The sequence below is a fragment of the Furipterus horrens genome, unplaced genomic scaffold (genome assembly GCF_987537825.1).
Source record: "Furipterus horrens unplaced genomic scaffold, mFurHor1.1.pri manual_scaffold_7, whole genome shotgun sequence".
Classification (NCBI taxonomy): Eukaryota; Metazoa; Chordata; class Mammalia; order Chiroptera; family Furipteridae; genus Furipterus; species Furipterus horrens.
Window position 1 is genome coordinate 32,044,172 of NW_028327177.1, and position 15,643 is coordinate 32,059,814.

Below are 15,643 nucleotides of genomic sequence, written 5' to 3' on the forward strand. Positions count from 1 at the left end.
TTAAGGTTCTCTCTTTATCTTTAACCTTTGGCATTTTAATTATGATGTGTCTTGGAGTAGGTCTCTTTGCTTCCATCTTGTTGGGGACTCTCTATGCTTCCTGGGCTTGCATGTCTATTTCCTTCACCAAATTAGGGAAATTTTCTTCATTATTTTTTCAAGTACATTTCCAATTTCTTGCTCTTTTTCTTCTCCTTCTGGTACTCCTATGATGTGAATCTTGAAACACTTGAAGTTGTCCCAGAGGCTGCTTACACTATACTCATTTTTTTTAATTCTTTTTTTTTTTCTTGTTTGGATTGCTTTTATGTTGCTTTCTTATGTTCCAAGTCATTAATTCGATTATTGGCTTTATCTGCTCTACTGTTATTTCTCTGTATGGTTTTTATTTCAATTAGTGTATCCTTCATTTCTGACTGGATCTTTTTTATGCTGTTGAGGACCTCACTAAGTTCCTTGAGCATCATTATAACCAGTGTTTTGAACTCTACATCTGCTACATTGTTTATCTCCATTTCGTTAGTTATTTTTCTGAAGTTTTGACCTGTTCTTTTATTTGGGCCATATTTCTTTGTCTCCTCATTTTGGCAGCCTCCTGTGTTTGTTTCTGTATATTAGGTAGAGCTGCTATGACTCCCTGTTTTGGTAGCGTGGCCTAATGTGATAGATGTCCTATAGGGTCCAGTGACACAGCCTCCTCTATCACCCAAGCTGGGTACTCGAGGTGTGCTTTTCATATGAGCTGAGTACACCCTCCTTTTGTAGTTGAGCCTTGATTGCTGTTGGAAGGTCAATGGGAGGCATTTACCCAGGCCAGTCAGCTGCAAGGACTGGCTGTGACCACTGACCACCAACATCTACCCTCTACAGAGGATCAGCTGTGCATGGGTAGGGTGGTAGTGTTCAATGTAGTGTATAGCTGGCCACTGGGTGCACAGGCTCTGGGATTTCCAGATGGTACAGGCCAAGTTCAGCCCCTACCTGTGTTCTGCCCAGGGCCACCGTGCATGAGCTATAAAACAATCTGAGATGGCTGCTACTTGTACTGGGCTTGGAGGTTCTCAGGTGAAACCAAGCTGTGAAATTAGGCTGGCTGCTGCTAGTGCCAGGCCTGGGGACACTTAGTAAGAGGTATGGGGACAGGGATATCACTGAGGCTGGCTGTTACTTGTTTGAGAGGATTTAAGAAGTTATGAAGCATGAGCCAACAGCTTGAATGGGACAATAAGTTGGGTGGGATGGAGTCTCAGGGGATCTCCAGGGTCGGGCAAACAGTGTTAACCAGGGTGCTAGAGTCTCAGATACAGCACCTGCCTGCTGGCTTTGTGGCTCTGTTGGGGAAGAGTTTAGAAAAAGGACAGTGGCTTCCATCTGCCTTTCTGTCTGGGAGAAAGCTGTCCCCCAGCTCTCGCCTTCATGCCAGACACTTCTGTTCCTTTCTGTGTACCACTGGTGCCTTTCAAGCTGCTGCCCCAGTTCTAGAACTCAAAGGGAGTGAGTCTTAGTACATCTCTGTGAGGGTTCTTTAAGAGGAACTGCTTGGGACTCCAGAAGTTTCTTCTACCAACTCAATCCCCGCTGCTTTTTGCAACCAAGAGTTATGGGGACTTATCTTCCTGGCACTGGAACCCTAGGCTTGGGGGCCTGGTGTGGGGCTGGGGCTCCTTACTCTGGAAATATCCCTCCCTAATTTTCATCCACCACATGTATCTACGGGACCAGCCTATTCCATGTCTCCACCTCTCCTACTAGTCTGGATAAGATGTACTATCTTGAATTCTGTAGTTGTTAGACTTTCATTAAACTTTATTTCTGATGGTTCTGAGTGATGGTTGTTCTATAGTTTGGTTGTAATTTTGATTTGGTTGTATGAGGAGGCGAGCTGTTTACTATACCACCATCTTGACTGGAAGTCTCTTATTTATTTATTTTAATTGAATTTATAGCAGTGACATTATTTCATAAGGTCATATACCTTTCAGGTGTACATTTATATGATTCATGATCTGTATATTGCTTTGTGTGCACACCACCCAAAGTCAAACCTTATTTCATCACCATATGTTTGGCCCCCTTTATTCTTTACTACCCCCCACCCTTTTCCCTCTGATAACCACCCACTGTTTCTGTCTAAAAGTTTTGTTTTTATATTCCACATATGAGTGAAATCATGGTTTTTAGCTTCTTCTGACTGACTGATTTTGCTTCCCATGATATTCTCAAGATCCATCCATGTTGTCATAAATGGCAGTATTTCATCTTTTCTTGTGGCTGAGTAGTACTTCATTGTATATATGTGCCACATTTTTTCCCTTTAAATTTCAGTGTCTAAACCCAATGGGATGGGATCTAGTTTGCACTTACCTCATACTGAATTTCTGAAGCCAGAAGGTGTGACTTTATTATCTTGACAAAATGCTCACCTGTATACTTTATAATACATGAAGAAACATTGTCTAATATATGAAGGAACACCTTGTCAAAAATAATTAAGTCACCTTTTATGAGAAGCAGTGATTCCTACCTTTGTTTTTAGTCAAGGAAAGCTCTTGTGATGTTCTGCTAGACAGGAAAGAAAGTCCTTTGCCTGTCTCCCTCCTAGGATTTCTGAGGTATAAGCCTGCACCACTCAGGTAATTCAATGCTGACATCCTTACTGCAAACCTGCCTAGGCTGTCAGGGAAGCACCAGGACAGAATAGCCATCTGTTTTACTTATGTGTATGCTTCCCTTCCCTTTGACCTAGTCTGGACGACCTTTCCATTCAGGACTTTGGTGTCCTGCGTGAGTTCAAGAAGAGGGCTCCTCATTGCAAAGCAACTATCCTTGCTCCCTCTGGGGTAGTGCCGGGTGGGACAAAAGCTAGCCGAGAACAAATATTCCTTAAAATTCATTACACTTTTCTTTGATAATAATAATTATACCAGTGATTTGTATTTTTTTAATACTTGCCCAAGGATATGTTTATGGATTTGAGGAAGGGAGAGAGAGAGAGAGAGAGAAACATAAATGTGAAAGAGAAACGTTGATCAGTTGCCTCCCATAGGTGCCCCAGCTGAATATCAAACCTGCAGCCCAGATGTATGCCTGACTGGGATCAAACCTGTAACCTTTTGGTGTATAGGATGATGCTCCAACCAACTGAGCCACTTGGCCAGGGCCAGTGATTTGTATTTAAATCAATCATATAAACTTAAAACATTTTAAGTCCTCTAGGGGAGCCATCTATATCCTCCCATGAGCCCCTTTACCCAACCATGAATCTACTGATAAAACAAATAATCACCCCCACTTTTACATATTTGTAAATCCAGATTTTCATATACTGAAAGATTAGCATATCTATATTGTAAAGTTTAGTGAGAGAAAAACGTGCTCACATTTGTGTGTGTGTGTGTGTGTGTGTGTGCGTGCACGCGGGGTGTGGGGACATCTACCCCTCCTTTTCTTCATTCCTTCTTCCCTCCTAATCAGCCTGAAGTACAAGGCAGCAGCCCTGATCTCATGCCTGCCTGCTTTTAGCTTAATAAGGGCTACTTTAATTGGGTCCCTAATTTGTTAAGAGCGCCAGTTGGTCTGATTCTTCGTGATTTTTCTAAGCCTTAATGATATAATTGGTGCCAGATATTTGTAAGTAAAATCAAAAGGAGTATGATGGTCTGAACATTACTTGATGCACAATGGTGTGAGTGAGGTTTTAATCTGATCTTTATTCATATCTGGTTTTGCTTTATAATTTATGCTGCTCTTAGCAGTATACAATGCAAAGGTGAAGTAAATGGCACATAGGATGCTTGGTGTTTGGTACTAGCGGTGTTATGAATTCCAGTCACATCCTTTCCTGCCCACATCACCTATGGTGTTTGAAAACAAATTTGGCAGTCCGCTCCTTTGGCACCTTGTTGTTCTTTGGAAATTCATGGTTCAACTTCAGGATAGCATGAGTTAATTTAATTCCAAGCCCTTAGTGGACTTTTTTAAACAAAAAAGATGAGAGATAACTTACTACTTAAAGCTTGTCTTTAACTTAGCTTTTTTTAAGGAGGGAATCAAAACTTGTGTATTGAGTTACTTGCAAGTTTTGAGATCTGGGTCATAGGAATTCCCTGTCCTTACTCAAGTGGAGAAATGACAGGACTGTCTAAAAAAGCCTCTTGGGAGCGTTGGAACCCAGCAGGATAATCAGTCAACCTTCGAGGGGACCCCCTGGGATACTGGGCGCACCGGCTGCATGTGTAACAGCTGAATAAAGCTCCACCGAGACTACCTCTATGCTGGGACAGCAGCTCCCTTTTCAGTGAAAACTAGGGTTGCTTGGGATATGCGTTTGCTAGGGCTGCTGTAACAAAAGCACCGCAGATAAAGTGGCTTAAACAACAGACAGTTATTGTCTCACAGGTCTGGGGCCTGGAAGTCAAAAATCAAGGTATGAGCAAGGTTGATTCCTCTGGGGCCATGAGGACCTTTTTCAGGTGTCTCCCCTTGGCTTTTAGATGGCCATCTTCCCCCTACGTCTCTTCACGTCATCTTTACTCTATGCCTCTTTCTGTATCCAAATTTTCCTTTTTTATGAGGACACCAGCCCACCCTAATGACCTAATTTTAACTTTATCACCTCAGCAAAGACCCTATCTCCAAATACACTCATATTCTGTGGTACTTGGGAGTTAGAATTTCAACATACGAGTTTTTTGGGGTGGAGGGGTTGAGGAAAAGGGTATTATTCATCCCAAACACATGGCTTTATTTAAAAAAAAAACACGGGAGACTGCTGAGGTGAAGGTAGAAGGGAAATGAGGAGAGATGGTACAACACAGAAATGTACATGCTGTAGGAACTCAACCTCCTGGCTGCTGTTCCTCTGGGAAGGGAGAGTTGTGTCTGTATCTGCATAGGAAGGGCAGCCCTTGAATGAAAAATGATAACTTTTTTGAATTTTTGGAATGATATGTAACAAATGAAGTCATACCGGACAGTAACATGAGGATGTTTGTGTCTTCGGAAGGAGAATAATATATGAATAAAAGCATAGGTGTGGAATCAGCCAGGCATGGTGATCTCGGGCCAAGTCTAACTTGCTGGACTCTCACCTTTTGATTTTCCATCTTTTAAGAGATAAATTTAATAGGGTTCTTATGAGAAATCAATAAGACAATCTATATAGAAGTCTCAGCATGTATGTGGCAAATTGCTTTCAATAAATGTTGGCTGCCTTTGTGTTGTTTTCCTGCCTGAACACACATTTAGGATGTAGGGGAATCTCAGTGTTTTGTGAGCTGTAGCAAATTAAATGAAAGCATCAGCCTTAAGCAGCAAGACCAGCAGCCTTGACCCCATATTTGTTAATGGTCCATGGTTAAAATAAGTGGTGGTGGCTCTTCAGAACTCCTCCTTTTCCCCCCCAAAAAACCGTTGACCTGTGTTGCTAAGGCTGTGCTTGGCCCTTCACATAGTTGCCATAGAAACTGCCTGAATTTAGTCTTTGAATCTCAGGGAAACCCTGACAAATAGCAAAAATTCCAAGCAAGTGATTGGATCAACTATATCACGTAGTTGAGATAAAATGTCACTGAATTATCCAGAAAGCTACTCCAGTCCTTTTCCAAGCAGTGTTCATGAGGAAATCTATCAAGTATATATGGTTTGGTGATTTAGGCCATTTCAGTTACAAACTATGGTTTCCTGCCGGCATCCTTATGATCTCGGATGTGAAATTCATTAGTGAAATTATGCCCATGCAAAGAAGAAATACAGGCAAGACTTATTTGAGAGGCCAAATTCCTCTTCTGGCATAATCCTGGCATTAATGTAGTTAGCCGTAGGGTTGTTGCTGTGAAGGCTGCTTTTGAGTATTCTCATTATTAGAGCCACAGAAAGCTGAGGGTTGAGCAAGGAGATGCCTGTAGACAATGTTGAAGATCATAACTAAGCAAACTTGGGTGGAAGGATGAATTTTTATTTGACAAACACTGTTAGAAATATTAATTCGCTGAATCCCGTAACTCTCCAAGGTGGATACTATTATTATTATTTTGAATCCTCACCTGAAGACATGCTCATTGATTTTAGACAGAGGGGAAGGGAGGGAGAGAGAAAGGGAGAGAAACATGAGTGTGAGAGAGGAACATTGATTGGTTATCTCTCATACATGCCTGGACCAGGGATCCAACCTGCAACCCAGGCATATGCCCTGACGGTGGAATTGAACCTGCAATGCTTGGGTTTATGAGACGATGCTCCAACCACGGAGCCATGCTGACCGGTGCTAGATAATATTATTATCCCTGCTTTCCAGATGAACAGACATGAGTCAGTGGAGGAGCCAGGATCCAAACCAGTCAGTCTAAAGCCAGGGGTTTGCTTTCCTAACAATCCCATCATTGTGCGGGAGATTTATCTGCAAATACGTCATGGCGCCCTGGGCACCAGAGTGGAGAGCACTTTTGTGAGGGATAAGACTAAATGTAAATGACAAAATAAAGAATAAGGGCATCGTTACTTTTACTTCTTAGGTTCCATAAAAATACCCCAACCAGTGGCTTGTGTAAACATCTGACTAAAATAAGGTTTATTTTATTTATTTATTTATTTATTTTTCCGTGTGGTTGCCTCTCACTCACATCCCCAACTGGGGACCTGACATGCAACCTAGTCATGTGCCCTGACTGGGAATCAAACCAGCGACACTTGGTTCGCAGGCCGATGCTCAATCCACTGAGCCACAGCAGCCAGCGTTTATTTTACTTTTATTTGCGTTCTATTGTTCAGTTTATATGTATTTTGGAGATTAAAAGTGCTAAAAAGAAAATCAGTTCAAGGTGAAATGATATATATTAACCAGTTCTTAATCTATTTCCCAAAGCAGATATTTGTTAGTGTATTTAAAATTAAAACAGCCCTTTTGTCAGCAATTCAAAATTCATTACTTTGCATCAAGTCTTTAAATCTCAAATTAGTTTTCTTTAACACTTAATGTTTATTCTGATATCTGTTATAGGTTAGACAAATTAATAGGGTATCAATGTTAGACAAGCACAAATGATTTAGAATTTAGCAAACATCTGGTGAGGGTTTAATAAGTGCAAGACAGACTGTGAAGAGCCATTAAGAGATTAAGAAATAACAATTTTAGAGATCAGGCCTTTGCCTTGAAGGATTGTATTTTCCAGTAGAGGCACTAACACAGACATGTAAATAAACGATGCAAAATAAGATGCGGGCAGGAGGGGCTTTGAGAGGAAGATCCTTCTGGCAGGAAATCAGGGATGAGTTCATAAAGGAAGATTCCAGTCCCAGCTCCATGGAGGCAGACACTGTCCTTATTTTGGTTCCCTAGTTCTTAGCACAGGATCTGGAACATTATAAAGTTTTTTATAACAAGTCAGTGCTTTTAAAATAAATGAATACTTTGGACCTAGATGCTAAGATATAAGAAGTAGAAGTAGAGGTGAGAACAGATATTCTCGACTCTACTTCATGAAACAAATATCAATTGTCCACTGATTGCAGGTGAGGCCTTGTGCCAGGTGGGGAGAACAGCATGGAGACAGGGAAGCTCAGGGTGCGAAGTCCACCTGCGTGTATGGCCTCCTGGGTGTGGGAAGGGAGTGGGAGATAAGCCTGGAAGGGTCAGCTGGGACCAGCATTGGAAAGATCTTGTACTGAAGAATTTGAAGAGAAACAACTCAAAATGAGTTATTACTATCTATACTTTTACTTTCTTAAGCAAATGTTGGTGATTGCTGATCATGTTCTTTCTGCTAATGTAAAAAATACTAATTAGGCTTCAGAATAGCAGTTTATTCTTTCACATATGTTTTATATTGCAATATGCTAGAACCAGGGACTATTATTTGTTCCTATGTTTTTCCAAACCACATAAGCAGTCTGAAGCAGTAGAAATGTGTCTCTTTTGTGTTTAACATGATGAGCCAATTCTACAATGATGTTTGGATGCATCAAACAAATGAATTCTGAGGCAAAAGCAAATTTTTAAACATTTGTCCAGAAGGGTTTTAGTTCAGGTTCTTCCTTAAAATAGCTGAAGAATCATGGGGCAAGCTATTCATTTAAATAGCATGTATATACAATAGGTACATTTTATATATCTCTACCTCTCCATGCCTATATCTACTTCTCTGCAGTTTACACACTATATAGGAGGTAGTAGAAGGAGTCAAAAGAGATTTGAACTTTGTAATCTGACAGATCTGATTGGAAGCATGGCAGTATCACTTCCTAGCTATGTGTCATTAGGTGAATTACTTAACTTTGAACTTCAATTTCCTCATATATAAATAAGAATAACAATTTCTAACTTGTGTTGCCTGTGAGAAACTCATGAAAGCATACGTTATTGAGTAATTGCTATGTTTTTTCCATTTGAAGAAACTGAGGCACAGAGATATTAAGTAGTATGCCCATGGCCACACAGCTAATAAAAGGCAGAGCTCTTGGACTCAGAGTCCATCTTCTGCACCACTGTTATTATGTTTGTGAAGGACCATCCATAAATGTACCACATAGATGATGCTTAATAAATGCTCATTTCTTACTTTCTAACTCCCAGGGCATTTGAGAGGCTAAAATGGAACAGTCCTTCTATCCTTTAAAAGTTTAAATATAAGCTATCCAAATGTAAGGCATTTAAAAATTTCAGGGTCTACATTTTTAAAGTGGTTAGAATTTTAACAACCATTTTATTCTATGCTGAGTATATTAGTGATATGTTGAATGTAGAAAAACTTTTAAAAATAAAGACAAGATGAAGTGACCCAAGATCAACCATAATCCCTAAAGATAATAAAGTGATTAAAATGTTAGTAAAATGAATGGTTTTTAAAAAATTAAGATAAATTGGTATGTAACATTATATTAGTTTCAGGTATACAACATAATAATTCAAGGTTTGTATACATTACATAGTGATCACCACAATAAGTCTAGTTAGCATCTGTCACCATTCAATTAATCCCCTTCACTCATTTTGTCTACCCTCTAACCCCCTTCCCATCTGAAAACCACCAGTCTGGTCTCTGTATCTATGAGTTTTGTTTGGTTTTATTTTGTTTGTTTCTTTTGTTTTTAGTTTTCACAGATAAGTGAAATCATACATTATTTGTCTTTCTCTGACTTATTTTACTGAGCATAATATCCTTAAGGTCCATTCATATTTTCACAAATGGCAAAATTTTTTTCTTTTTTATGGTTGAGTAGTATTCCATTGTGTGTGTGTGTGTGTGTGTGTATCTCTGTGTGTGTTACAGTTTCTTTATCTAATCGTCCATCAATGGACACTTAGGTTGTATGCACATCTTTGCTATTGTGAACAATGCTTCAATAAACGTAGAGTTGCATATATGTTTTCAAATCAGTTCTTTTTTTTAAAATAAATACCCAGAAGTGGAAAAGCTGGATTCTATGGTGGTTCTATCTTTAATTTTTTGAGAAACTTCCATACTGTTTTCCATAGTGGCTACACCCATTTACGTTCCCACCAACATTATTTGTGTTCCTTTTATCCACATCCTCACCAACATTTGTTATTTTGAGTCTTTTTGATAATAGCCAATCTAGCAGGTGTTGGGTGACTATCTCATTGTGGTTTTGATTTGTAGTTTCCCTGACAGTGATGTTGAGTATCTTTTCATCTGCCTATTACCATCTGTATGTCTTCTTTGGAAAAATATCACTTCACGTCCTCTGCCTATTTTTAATTGGATTGTTTGGGTTTTCTTTTGTTTGTTTGTTCTTTTGCTATTGAGTTGTTAGAGTTCTTTGTACATTTTGAATATTAACCCCTTGTCAGACATAAGATTGCAAATATTTTGTCCCATTTTTTAGGTTTCCTTTTCATTTTGATGAAGCAGAAGTTAATTTGATATAATTCCACTAGTTTATTTTGCTTTTGTTGCCTTTGCTTTGAGACTCAGATCCCTGGACTGAGGGGCCTGGTGTGGGACTGGGACTCCTTGCTCCTGAGCTAACTCTCCCAAATTTTTATCCACCACACATGGGTAAGAGACCAGCCCATTCCATGTCTGTGCCCCTTCTACCTGTCTCAATGAATGCGGTTTCTTTAATTCCAGTTGTCAGACTTCCATTCAGCTCAATTTCTGATGGTTCTCACTAATGGTTGTTCTATATTTTAGTTGTAATTTTGAGGTGGTCGTGCAAAGAGGTGAGCCCTATCTGCCTATGCTGCCGTCTTGACCAGATCCCTCATTGATCTTTTCTATTGTTTTGAGTTTCTATTTTGTTTATTTCTGCTCTGATCTTTATAATTGCCTTTCTTCTACTAACTTTGAGCTTTATTGGCTCTTCTTTGTCTAATTTCTTTACATGTAAGTCAGATAATTTATTTGATATTTTAAAATTTTTTGTTTCTTGAGGTAGGCCTTATCACTATAAACTTCCCTTCTTAGCACTGCTTTTGGTGTGTCCTATAAAATTTGGAGTGTTGTATTTCTGTTTTCATGTGTTTCAAGGTATATTTTGATTTCTTCTTTGATTTCTTTATTGATCCTTCGGTTTGTGATTTTTTTTCAGTTTTCTTCCTGTAATGGATTTCTACTTTTATACCATTGTGGTCAGAAAAGATGCTTGATATTATTTCAAAATTCTTTAATTTATTGAAACTTGTTTGTGGCCTAACGTGTGATTTATTTTGGAGATTGTCCCATGTGCAGTTGAGGAGAGTGTGTATTCAGCTCTGTTAGATGGAATGTTTTGTATATGTCTATTAAGTTCATATGGTTTAATGTGTCATTTTAGGTTACTGTTTCCGTATTGATTTTCAGTCCGAATGATTTATCCCTTGATGTAAGTTTCCGACTATTGTTATATTGATGTCAATTTCTCTCTTCAAGTCTGTTAATATTTGCTTTACATATTTAGGTACTTTTATGTTGGGTGCATAAACATTTAAAAATGTTATATCCTCTTATTGAATTGACTCATTCATCATGTGTAATGTCCTTCTTTGTCTTTTATTACAGTCTTTGTTTTAAAGTTTATTTTGTCTGAGATAACTGTAGATACCCTGGCTTCCTTTTCATTTCTACTTGTATGGAATATCTTTTTCCATCCTTTACTTGCAGGTCCTTCCTAGAGGGAATTGATTCACATGTAGCTATAGACTTTTGTCCATGGGAAGAGTTGACTTCAGGATCTTCTTCCTATGTTGCCATCTTGAACTGCCTCTGAGTTTTTTTTTTGTTTTTGTTTTTTTTTTAGTACAATGTGATAGGCAACAATCCTGCTTTACAGGCCATGTGGAAAATTTATCCCAGGTCTTAAAATATGTTAGTTACCACATGTCTCAGGGTGAAAGATATAATTTCTGTGAAATGTGAAGTGACAGGAACAAAGGAGAAATAATGTTGAACAGCAGAGAATAAGATCAGAATTTTGGATTCTTATTTAGTTGGATTTGGAGTAATAAGAAGTACATGTTTTCCGTAAGTATATTGCGTAGTTAACAACAATCTTTAGAAGATAAAAGAGGTCTTTGAATGAAAAATTGTGAACATTCTTGGGTTCTTTTGGCTTGAGGAATCTCATATACTTGTAGCTTTGACTCAGAATCACTAATATTTTAGTATCTATTTATACTGACATTTGCTAAGACATAGCTTTTTCATCCATATGATGAGTGAAAATTAAATTATTGCCTATTATTTAAGACCCTTAAGTGAACATTATAATAAAGTGGAGTGGTTAAAGAAATGGAAGAAGCATGAGCTTGATTGGTGGTGTTGACTTGTGCATTGCTATGAATGAAGTATTGTGAGGCTTCTGGAAGACTGGGTAATTCCACATAAAGGCAAGACTGGCCTTTAGGGATCCCCTTCTACTATCTTTGTAACTGGATATCATCCAATGATCTTTTCTGGATGGAAAGACATTATTTTAACAGACTGGTAACTAATCACTTTTATCTCTGGTTTATTCACAGGAGATTGAATAAAAGGAAACCATGAAAGCACAAGCCCAAGTGTACTGCGTGTGTCTCCTCACACTTTATTTGGTAAGAGAAGAGGATGTTCTTATCTATTTATGAAATATTTTCTGCCATCCTTCTGCCACATACTAGGGAAACAATGATTATCACTTTTAAAAAAATGTCTATCAAAATTAAATCATATACAAAGGACACATAGTTTGCCCCATGATGTTTTTGATGAAATGGCTACAAGTCATGCATCTGAACTTTCTCCTCAACTCTTAAAAGCTAATAGCATTTGGGCAAGGTGTAAAACAAAACTATCTACTCAGGTTTAGACCTCCATGTATAATTCAAGGAATCTGGAAATAAAGACATACTAACCATGTATTAGTCTAAGTCTTTTAATTGCAACTTTTTTTTTTTTTTTTTACTATGACCATGAAAAATTACCACTGAAACAGACACAAAGCATTTTCTCTATTTTCAACTCTGTTCTGTAATTTTTCCCATATATATTTTGGAGTTTTCTAGTTAAACGTGTCTTTAGCCATTTGTTGATAGAACTCTAATGACTGACAGGCTTCTAGAGGTTGGAGCTGGATGAAACCTAGAGAAATATAACTTTTGACCTTGGATAGATAGTGAGGTGCCATCCTGATTTTACTCATGAGACTCATGCATGTCATATACTTGCCAATTTGCTATATTATTAGGCAAGATTATGGGGGATCCTTTGCCTTCTCTTAAGAAGGATGCTTCTAGAGGCTCATACCTCAAATCATGATTGCTTTCTTCTATGACCCAAAAATAACATGCCAAATTTCAAGTCCCAGAGAGTTTCCTAGAGCCCACAAAGTTCAAAATATTTACAGAGTGCAATAGAACTAAAATTGTGAAACTATTAGAGCCTTCCTCCCAGGGATGGAGGTGGAGGAGCGGATAATCTGCAGTTCTCAGATTGATGAGCAATGTTTATTCTCAAAGACCAGGGTCTCAATGCTTGTTTCTAGCCAGAGGTGGATTTAACGGCGGGCACACCAGGTGCGCGCTCTGGGCCCCAACTTGTGAAGGGCCTGGAAAACCCCAACTTTACACTTTTTTTCTAATGACACCAAGTTTGGTTTCATATGTGCAATTTTAATTACGTACAAGTTTACAATTGGCGGTAAAACCTGATAGTATGTTTATATTTGCTTAATTTTGTTATTTCATTGCTACGCTGCATACTATACACATACTACACTGCATAGTTCCCGCGTGGCTGCGCTACCGCTTCTGGGAGCAATAGAATCGTGTTTGCTGCTTTGTACTTACAAAGGTTCTCCGGCAGTGCAGTTTTTTTCGTGTTTACATTGTGTGTAGAAGAAAATAAAAAGTGCGTTAATAATTGGATAGAAATGTATAAAGATGACATTGATTCAAGTAATTTTAAAGATGAGTTGGAACAGTTTTTAATCTTTTTAGATGAAGAAGACAAGTGATCAATTAATAATATATACAAAAAGTATTAGGTATGAAAGCAACTTTTCCAAATGTGGAAATTATTTTCTTAACCATGCCAATTTCAAACGCATGGTGGGAACTCTCACTTTCTTGCCTAAAAAGAGTAAAAAAAAATCTAAGAAATTCAATGTCAGAGGAAAGACTAAGTAATATGGCTATTTTATATATATAGAGTGATTTACTTAAAATTATTGATTGTGATGAGATAGTTAATAAGTTTGCAAAATGAAAAGCAAGAAAAAATTTATTTAAATATTTTCACATTTGTAATTTTAATTTCAAGTAAAATTATGGTTTTTTGTTCATATTTCTGATTGTTACTTCTATTATACATATGCTATCATTAATTATAATTATATTTTTACATATGTTCAACTATTAGTTCAAAACTTTGCGATTATTATTATGCTACAATTAATTATACATATATTAACATTTTATTGGAAATAAAACATTAATAGTACATAATATTTTTTATTTATTAAAACAATATGATTAAACATGTATTTTTATTTTCCCTGTCTCTCTCTTTTTTTTTAAGGGGCCCAATATTTTCTTCTGCGCCCGGGGCCTCAACTGACCTTAATTCACCTGTTTCTAGCACTGTCTAGAGACTTGGTCAAACATCCCCACTTAACTTCTGTCCTCTGCCTACCCTTGTGAATGTCCTTTGCTATCTATAATGTCATCGGATTGTGGTGAAGTCATATCTAGGTTCAAACTTGGCACTGTGACTTACCAGTGATAGGAACTTGGGTAACTTAAATATTGAACCTCAGTTTTCTGCCCGGTGAAATGAGTGATTAGAGTACTTGCCTTATAGAATGTTGTGGCAATTAAATGAGATAATGCATTTTTAAAGTCCTCAGATCAATGACTGGCACAGTTTAAGTACTTAATAAACATTAACAATTATCATTACTACAGCATTTTAAATATTCAGTGTCTACTATCGTATGGACCCTGACCTCCATGAAGAAGAGACTGTGTTTTAGTCATCTTTGTAGCCTCAGCATATAACACAGTGCCAGGAATAGGTAAATTAAATACTTATTTATGGGCTTATATTAGGAAACAATGAGATCTGAAAGAGAGAGAGAGAGAAGATTCTATCATAGTAATTGGATATTAGCAGGCTCATCTGCTTTTTTTCTTCCTGGGTAAAAATAAGTTTTTCTTTTCTCTACTCTCATTCCAGTAGGATTTCTACCTATAGTAAGAAATACTGCCTAACACTGCTGACAGCAAGGGCCTTGCCCTGGAGACAGCCACAAACACAGCTGTCTATGGTTGAAGGAGGAAATTGCTACCAGTGTGGTGGGATTTCAGGGGCATTGGAATCCCTGCCTCCACTGTCTCTCCTGCCTCCACTCACCTTTACGTACTCCCAGACCCTTTCCTACAAGGAATGATGAATGGAAGTTTAGTTGAAGCTTTTTACCTTCAGCATAAGGCTTCCTTCGGCAGAGACAGTAATTTAAAATGGTTTCCAATCATATATTCTATACTGCAAATGGCTCTCTTGTTATTTTCTGAGAACTGGTTTTCATAAGGAAGTTAGAAACACCGCATGAATATATTGCAAGGGCACTGAAGAGAGAGCAAGCAAGTAATCCAGGGTTTGGGAAAGGTGTCGAATAGGGAGAAAGGAAGGAAAATCAAAGGGAAGCCACCTATTTTAGAGTTTTGCCTGGGACTGTGCTTCCTCCAGAAGGAAGAATAATTTGGCATTAATACTACCTAATGCAGAGAACTCTTGCTGGGAAGTGAAATGAGGGTGGCTACCAGACAGGCAGATCTGGCATTTGCCCATGTCTGATGGCTGGAAGGCAGTGTAGCTACATGGTTCAGAGATGGGACTTGGTGATCCAACAGGGCTGGCACTATCCCACTGTAGCTTTATCAGTGTCTCTGCTAAGGGACTTCTCTGTAGACAGTTTCCTGGTTGTTGAGGACTAGAAGAAATGATGTGTGTGGAGGGTCTGGACCCCCTAGCTGCCACACAGAAACACTAAAAAATGTCAGTTTTATTCTCTTCCTTTCTTTTCACCTTTTTGTGCAAGATGGTAGGTGTTATTCTCTCCAACTCCTGCATAAGCCCTCTGGTCCTTTCACATATTTCCACCACTCTGTCCTCAGCTCTGGCCCTATGGCCTGATGAGTCATGGTGTGTAGGTGGATTATGCAATCTTT

General features: G+C 38.3%; 1 protein-coding gene across 1 annotated transcript in view; it reads left to right on the forward strand.

Annotated features, from left to right (window-relative positions):
• Nucleotides 1-15,643, forward strand: part of CDH17 (cadherin 17) — a 73,690-nt gene that overhangs the window by 3,876 nt on the left and 54,171 nt on the right. The window contains exon 2 of the mRNA XM_090283563.1: nt 11,957-12,028. Coding sequence (XP_090139689.1) covers nt 11,978-12,028 — 51 coding nt within the window. The 5' untranslated portion in view covers nt 11,957-11,977. The remainder of the gene's footprint in view (nt 1-11,956; nt 12,029-15,643) is intronic.